This window comes from Trichechus manatus, unplaced genomic scaffold (genome assembly GCF_000243295.1).
Source record: "Trichechus manatus latirostris isolate Lorelei unplaced genomic scaffold, TriManLat1.0 scaffold00004, whole genome shotgun sequence".
In the NCBI taxonomy this organism is placed as follows: domain Eukaryota; kingdom Metazoa; phylum Chordata; class Mammalia; order Sirenia; family Trichechidae; genus Trichechus; species Trichechus manatus.
In genome coordinates, this window is record NW_004443940.1 from 32170637 (window position 1) to 32178778 (window position 8142).

The following is an 8142-nucleotide window of genomic DNA, read 5'->3' on the forward strand; positions in this document are numbered from 1 at the left end:
CAGCGTGTCAGCTGCTCCTTTCTGGGGTGATAGGCTGTAAAGTACAGATTTCTCTGCACCCCTGGCTGCCCCTCTGCTGGCTGGCCTTCATTCACAAAGTTCTGTATTATTGTCCTTTTGCTCTTCCTATTGTCATCCGTCCCTGGCTCCCCTGGGGACGACATCACTGCCTGCGCGCTGAGGCTGAGGGGCATGTTTTCTGTCCTCCATGAGGTGTAAAGCCACGTCAGACCAATCAACCATGGTCGCAATGAGAACCTAAAACCTATTCCCTGTCCAGTCTTTAGAGAATGTCGTCTCTTCGTTTCAAAATGGCCTGATCAGTAGAGCAAATGGCTTCGTTTTAAGCCCTTATTACAGAAACATCTTCACCTCCTGAATTATTCATCTACGCACGTTTTAAGACCCAGTTCCCTCCCAGGTAAAAGGGGATTATTAATAAAAACTAACATTTAGTGAATGCTCATTCTGTGCCGGGACTGTGCTAAGCACCTTTCCAAGGATTCTGTAATTATTTCTCTGGAAAACCCTTGGAGGCAGGTATCAGGTCACACAGCCGTTGAGTGGCAGAGCTGGGATTCACCCTGGGCTGTCTGACTCCAGCCTGTACCTGAACACCTCATCCTGCTGCCTGCCAGCAGTGCCCACCTCAGAGGAATTGCTGTGGAGATTGAATGAGGTAATGTCTAGAAAGTGCTCAGTACGCCGGGTGCTAACATCCTTCCAACACTGGGAGCTACCATTATGAGCTGGGTTTTAGTCACCTAGTGGGGTTCTTGGGAGATGGGAAGGGGGGTTGCTGAGGGAACATGGGTGTGGCTCTGGGAGGGCAGGCCTCAGCTGCCAGAGGAAGGCTTCATGGCACTCAGGGTGTAGGGATTGGGGGGTACTTGGTGCCAAGCCAAGCATGCTGCCAAAGCAGAGGTCCTGGACTTACATGCGGACGACCATTTCCAGACTGTCTGTGGCCCCGCAAAGCATCAGCCTTTGCCTTTTTTTTTCAAAAATCAAAGTGGAAGGAGGTCCTCCCACCCTGCCCGGTACATTTCTCCTTTTACACTAACCATTTACCGTCCAGTTAGCTCCGACTCCTGGCAACCCCACGTGTGTCAGAGCAGAACTGCGTGCCATAGGATTTTCAATGACTGAGTTTTCAGAAGTGGATCGCCAGGTCTTTCTTCTGAGGTGCCTCTGGATGGACTTGAACTGCCGCCCTTTCGGTTAGCAACTGAGCGCATTAACTGTTTACACCACCCAAGGACTCCATTTATCCTTTTCTCTTGGTTTAATACTTTTGTTTATTTTTGTTTAATATACCTGTACCTTTTTTTGTATACCAATCTGTTTCCTTTCGGAAATAGGCAAATGATAAAAATGTTCCGAGTGGGTGGGAGTGGGGTCGGAGACACAATTCAGAGCATTGCCATTTGTGTGTTTAGAGGGAGGTGCCACGGTCTGCGTCTGCTTACACATGCCAAGTATTGACAGTTCCTAGGATCTTGTGGGTGTCATAATTTTTCTTTTCTCTAACCACTTTTCGTTGTTCAGCTATAATCTCAAGCACACTTCAGCAGCGCCTCAGACTAAGAGTCCACTCGGATATTTTCAGCATTAAAAATGGAGCACATTTTTGAACGTTAAACCAGGTGTGAAGTCTGCAGACACTAGGGTGCCGTGAAAGGAGGCAGCACTGTCCTGTGGAGGTTGAGTCTCGGGGTTCTGCCCGTGACCATCAGAACAAAGGAGAAGGCAGGGCACATCTTCCTTGCTGGCTTGGAGCCTGAGTTACCCCAGTGTGCTCGTGTGTCTGTTGGGGGCTGGGGGGCGCAGTGTGGCAGTGAGTGTCTATTCTGGATCTGTGATTGTATGTTTGGGTAATCGGCCCACCCCAGGATTGCTGTGCAAGTGTGTGTCAGCTGAGTCTCCCCATTGCCGCAGGTGATAAAGAACACCATCTCCTTTTCCAAGCTATTCCAAAGTCGAATTGGATTTTAACTTCTCTCGATATCTCTCCTGAACGCAACATAGTTTTACATCTGATACTTTATTTTCAGACCTCAGACAGAAGTACCACAAATTCACTTTTTTAAATACAGAGAGAGAAATTTGGTAACAGAATAATTATTATTCACAAAGCAAAGTGAGTCTCTGACTGCCTTTCTTCTGGAAATGGTGACAAGGTAGATGCGTCCCATCCTAGAAACGACAAAGCCAAGAACTGAAGGTGTGACTTGCCCAGGATCAGGAAGTGTGCGAGGCATCGTGAGTTCAAACAGACACGCTTTTCCACATTTTGGGGACCAGTTGCTATTGAGGCAGTTCCAACTCACGGTGACCCATATGTGTCAGAGGAGAACTGTGCTCCAGAGGGTTTTCAGTAGCTAACTTTTCAAAAATAGATTGCCAGGCCTTTCTTCCGAGGTACCTCTGGGCAGATTCGAACTTCCAGCCTTGCAGTTAGTAACTGAGCACGTTAACTGTTTGCACCACCCAGGGATGCCTTTCCACATTTAGCACATGCTTAAAATTAAAAAAATAAGCTGTACTTCTGCCTTAAAAGAGAACCTCACGGGCTGTTTTTTCTACCGTGATTACCTTCAGTCATGCCAGCCTCGTGGTGACTGAGTCACATGGCTGGTCTGCAGCCAGGCTAAGATGCCTTACTTACAGGGGGTGTTGGGCTTTCTTGCTCTGATTGACAGCAGCCGTCAAATCTGTGAATCCTGTTGCCTATATAAAGATTACACTTCTCAGTCACCCTTGACATGACTTGGGTCTAACAACAAGGGATTGTTCACAATGATAATGTATGTCCTTTTCCTTCCCACCAGCAGGACCACCCACACTTAGAACACCACATGCTGGCAGGGCAGTCCTTCAGATTAAACCAAATTGCAGTTGGCTATTTACCCAGAAAGGAGTGCGGGGTGGAAGCAAGCCACTGTCCTGGTTTCCTGGTCTTTTTCATCAGAAAAGCACGTGTGCCTTTTGGGGGGAAAACCGCCTTAGGGAAGGTGCCTCACCTCCACTCACAAACTGGTATCGTATTCTGTGTCATCACGGTGCAGGTCACGGGGGACGCAGGGACAAAGAAAACACCGTCCCCTTCCCTAGGTTATTCCCAGACAGTGCTCTGATAAATCACCAAGTGTCTCTTCTCTTTGAAGCCAAGTGTGTGAGTTTCTGAGCTTAAGGGAAATGAATGACATGCCAGATGCGGAGAGCAATTGGGAGTGAAGCGCCACCGTTTTGTTTTGTTTTTTAGATTTGTTTGTTGCTGGTTTAAATAACAGGAGAATGATCCTTCATGCTACTGACAGAATAGCAGTAACCTATGAGGAGCCAGATTTGGTGTCCTCCTGATATCGGCTTAAATGGCGCACCAGAAATTACTTAGGGATTTCTCAGTAGTGTTCTCTAGAACAAATAGAAGAGTTTTTCTACTTTACGAACTTGGGGGTGGAGGGTATTTTACAGACTCAGTGCATCTAAAGAAGGAGTAGTTCTTAGAGATTGTCCAGCATAACCCTTCATTGTACAAATAGGAAAATGGGGCCAGCAGGTAAGCGACTTGCCCAAAACACACAGACAGTTGGGGCAGAACTGGGGCCATGACCTGCCCTGCTAGGTCTTTACCCCCAGTTCACCCCAAAGTCACTGAAACTACTTACAAAAATAGAGGAATATATTGATGGTAGGCCTATAATTGGCTTTCTAAGGAAACTAGGCACATTGTGGAAACCCTGGTGGTGCAGTGGTTAAGAGCTACGGCTGCTAACCAAAAAGGTTGGCAGTTCGAATCTGCCAGTTGCTCCTTGGAAACCCTGGGGGGCAGTTCTACTCTGTCCCTATAGGGTTGCTATGAGTCGGAATCGACTTGATGACGATGGGTTTGGTTTTTTTAGTAGGCACATTGCAAGGGATAGTCTTTGGAAGCTGACTTCATGGAAGACAGCGAGGCCTTCTAGCTGTGACTCGGTCATTTCCAAACTGATCCTTGGAGCCCCCGAGTTCACCGGAAGCAGACTGCCCGTCTGGTCTGCTTCTGCCTATGTGATGCATTGCACTGCTGAGTGAGATTTCTTTTGAAATGAATGAGTCTGAAAAATACTATTCTGTTAAGAAACAATTAAGCAATTCTGACAAGAATACAATTTTGTTTTAAACTTTTTTTTTATTGTTGTGCTTTAACTGAAGGTTTATAATTCAGGTTATTCTCTCGTACAGAAATTTATCCATACATTGTTTATGTGACCCTAGTTGCTCTCCGTACACTGTGACAGCACACTCGTCCTTTCCACCACCCATTTCCCGTGTCCATTCAACCAGCTCCTGACCCTCTCTGCCTTCCCATCTCACCTCCAGACAGAAGCTGCCCATTTAGTCTCGTGTATCTACTTGAGCTAAGAAGCACACTCTTCACGAGTATCATTTTATGTCCCACAGTCCAGTCTAATCTTTGTCTGAAGAGTTGGCTTCAAGAATGGTTTTAGTTTGGGGCTAACAGAGAGTCCGGGGGCCATGTCTTCCGGGATCCCTCCAGTCTCAGTCAGCCCATTAAGTCTGATCTTTTTACTAGAGTTTGAGTTCTGCACCCCACTTTTCTCCTGTTCCATCGGGGACTCTCTGTTGTGTTCCCTGTCAGAGGACAAGAATACCATTTTATCACCATCAGAAATAGTAGGGATTAAAGTTTGGGTTTTTGTTTGTTTTACTTTTCACTTTCATGCCTGCTGAGGGTTGACTGGGGAGCTGCCTTCACAGTCTCCCAGAAAGCTCCCACCCACTTGGTTTTACTAACGGTGAAGGCTGCTCGCTCAGTAGGCTCTCGGGGCAGATGTCTTCTCCAAACCTTATGGAAGCCATAAGCACCTATTGCTCACAACTTCAGTTTATTGTTTTAGGCTCTTGGCAGAATTCTACTTCTTCTCTACTGCTGTTTACCATGAAGGCTTCCCAGGTCAGCGAGGGTATTCAGCACAGCACCTGGCACGTGGAAGACGCTGAACAAATAACTATACAATTAAAACTTTACAGAGAAAAGCCCCTATCTGGTTCTGTTTGTTTAAAAAATCATATTCTTGAGCCAGTCTATCTTACCATATAACTGTTCTTTCCCACGTGCATCAGAGGAAAATCACCTAGAAGGACAAGAAAACAGATGTCAGGAAATCAAATGATTTATTCCTGACATGTTGCTCTAATGAAGATGATCAGTACAACCTGCGAAAACCGGAACCTGTGGAAGGCGGAAACCTGTCAGAGCAGGACAACGCAGATAGTTCCCACTAAATAGAGAGTGACAGAAAAGGGGCAAACTGCACCCTGTCAAAGGCGGAAAGCTTTCGAGACCCGGAAGAACAAGGCAGTCCCGTCGAGTTCCGATTCTCACAGATTTCACTGTATTTAGTCGCTAAGTTATTTTGAACCGACTAATGATCTGTACCTCTTTGTTCCTTCTTTCAGAATGCTAGAAGATGACCTCAAACTGAGTAGTGATGAGGAGGAGAATGAACAGGTAGGACATTCTTTTATTCCGCCATCTTGGAATGTGACATTCACGCTGCCGGCTTCACAGCCTGTGCTGGGTGTGAACTGAGTAGTACGAACTCTGAGTGTGGTGGCCCAGGATGTTGGGTTGTCCTCTGCTGCTTACTAGCTTCTGTGTCATTGGGCCAGTCTGGTAAACTGTGTTGGCCTTAATTTCCCTTCAAACTGTAATTCTTTGATTTTATGACATGAGACCAACCACAGGTATTTATGAGGAAGTAGACTAGGATAAGGCGTGACTGTGAAACAGAGCCTTTCTTCTTTGCGAAGCTGTATGGCCAGCTCACACACTTGACCTTAACCCCATCAGCATGCAACAGGCCAGCTGGAGCATTAAATATTGAGAAGTCTTATACAGATGCTGTTAACACTGAGAAAAAAGCACCCGTAGAGGCGAGCTAAAATGATGAATAAAAAATAATCGTGCTCAGTGTAAGCTGTTTGTCTTAAATGATAAATGTGCTTGAAATGTTCTCCCCTGGTGTTGGTTTATCAGCTCGAGACATCAGTCAGGGGGTTAGAAATAGTCTTCTGCTCCGTCATTCAACATGGAAAAATATCCACTTAATATTCATCACTTTCCCATCTGCATTTCGGGAAACGTTTGTGTTTGAAAACACTAAAGACAGATTTTTCTTACACTTCTATTTCCTTTTTCTCGTTACCTGTATTGTATTTTGTCAGCTTTATATAAATGTGATAGGTGCAGAGACAATTCAGAGCGCTTATTTTTATAAGTCGTTCTTATATGCGCTCCAAGATATTTTTACTATTCACTTGATTATGGAGTAATGTGTTCTATACAAAAGTATCGTGAAATGCTGTGAAGGTGATTCTGCTGTCTAGACATATGGATACAAATAACAGAGGGAGAGAGTGCAGAGGTAAAATAAAAAAGGGCAATTTTTCAGGCAGAGCGTGTGAGCAGAACGTGGCTGTGAGGCCACAGAAGGGGATGCTCGTCTCGTGAGACAAGGCGAGGCGCCCAGGAGGGAACTGGATGTGAAACAGAACTCAAGGGGTCTAGAAACTAAATTGGCAAGTGGAGATAACCCCAAGTGAAAGGAAGTTAATTGAGGAAGGAGGGTCTCTCGTGCGTCGAGTTTTTTAGAGAATGAGTAATTTTTTTCTACGTGTACACACGACGGCAGTCAGATACCTCTAACACAGCAATCTTGGCAGAAACGTACAAGGACTTCACTCCTGATTTTGATTCCTCATGCATGTGACCGGAGTCCCCCGGTGGTGCAAACAGTTACACGCTCAGCTGCTAACCAAAAGGTTGGAGATTCAAGTCCACTCAGGGGCAACTCAGAAGAAAGGCCTGGCAATCTGCTTCCAAAAACTCAGCCATTGAAAACACTGTGGAGCACAGTTCTACTCCGACACACATGAGGTCGCCATGAGTCAGAACTGACTCAGCAGGGTTCATGTATGTGACTCTAAGCAAATGGTTTAATTCTTTGTGGGGGTTTTTTTCCCACTGAGAGGCTTGTATAGGTACATTGTGGATTTAATCCTATCAACTTTGTAAATCGTGCATACTTCATGTTCGAAAAAGGTTTCATAGACTTGTTTCATTCAGCAAGCGTTTCTTCATTCGGAAAGTATTTCCTGAGTTATTTCCAGGAAATATTTCACCGAAAACTCAATTTAAGAAAAAATGTATTATTAAAGGTATATGTGCTCTCTAAGGCAGTAAGAACTTTTATTTGACTCATGCTGCTTTATTAGCTACTCTTTTTCAATGGTAGCCGTCGATAATACATTGTGCTGTGAATATATAGGTCAGGTTCTTTATTCTTGGCATTTGGTCCCTCTGTGTATGCACCACACCTTCCTGTCTTTTGCAATTAAAGGAGCTGACAGAACAAAAGATTTTTATACAGTAATCCCTTGCTAATGAAGGCTCCAGACATGCTATTGTATATGGTAGTTTAAGTTATTGCGTAAACACTAATTAAGTTATCCTGCTTTGGCCTGTCATTATACCCTAGCCTAATCACAAAATGGTAATTCCCAGGCTTTTAAAAAAGACTAATGACATGATATTTTTCTCTCTCCAAGACCAAAATATGATTTTGCCCTGAAAGAGTGGAGCCTGTCCACGCACGCAGCACACATAACACACACTCCATTTCTCTGGCATTGTGAGAGACAGGGAAACCTGTGAGAGCCGGAACTCAGAGGGACTGTCTTGTTTTTCCAGGCCTCGAAAGGTTTCCGCCTTGGACTGGGTGCAGTCTTACCACTTTTCTGTCACTTTGTATTATTGGAAAATGTTTGCGTGTTCCTTCTCCGACAGGTTTCCACCTTACACAGGTTTCGGCTTTCCCAGGTTTCACTGTAATTAAATGTTTTAAGTGATTTTCCCAGGTATTATTCAGAGTTTGTCCCTTAACCCAAAATATTTCAGACATGTCCCTGGTACAGGTATTATACCTGTCCGTGCCTCAAGAAACATGGTGGACTAAAATCCTTAACCTTTTCTTACATGACACCCAGTTTTCTTGTGAATATTGCTTACTCTGCTGTATGGGCACTGTAACGAAGTGACGTCCACAAGAGCATCGAGGGGTCCACCTGTTGGCC

At 45.0% G+C, this 8142-nt stretch overlaps 1 protein-coding gene across 1 annotated transcript in view; it reads left to right on the top strand.

Annotated features, from left to right (window-relative positions):
• Positions 1-8142, top strand: part of AFF3 (ALF transcription elongation factor 3) — a 481878-nt gene that overhangs the window by 369733 nt on the left and 104003 nt on the right. The window contains exon 9 of the mRNA XM_023734036.1: positions 5467-5518. Coding sequence (XP_023589804.1) covers positions 5467-5518 — 52 coding nt within the window. The remainder of the gene's footprint in view (positions 1-5466; positions 5519-8142) is intronic.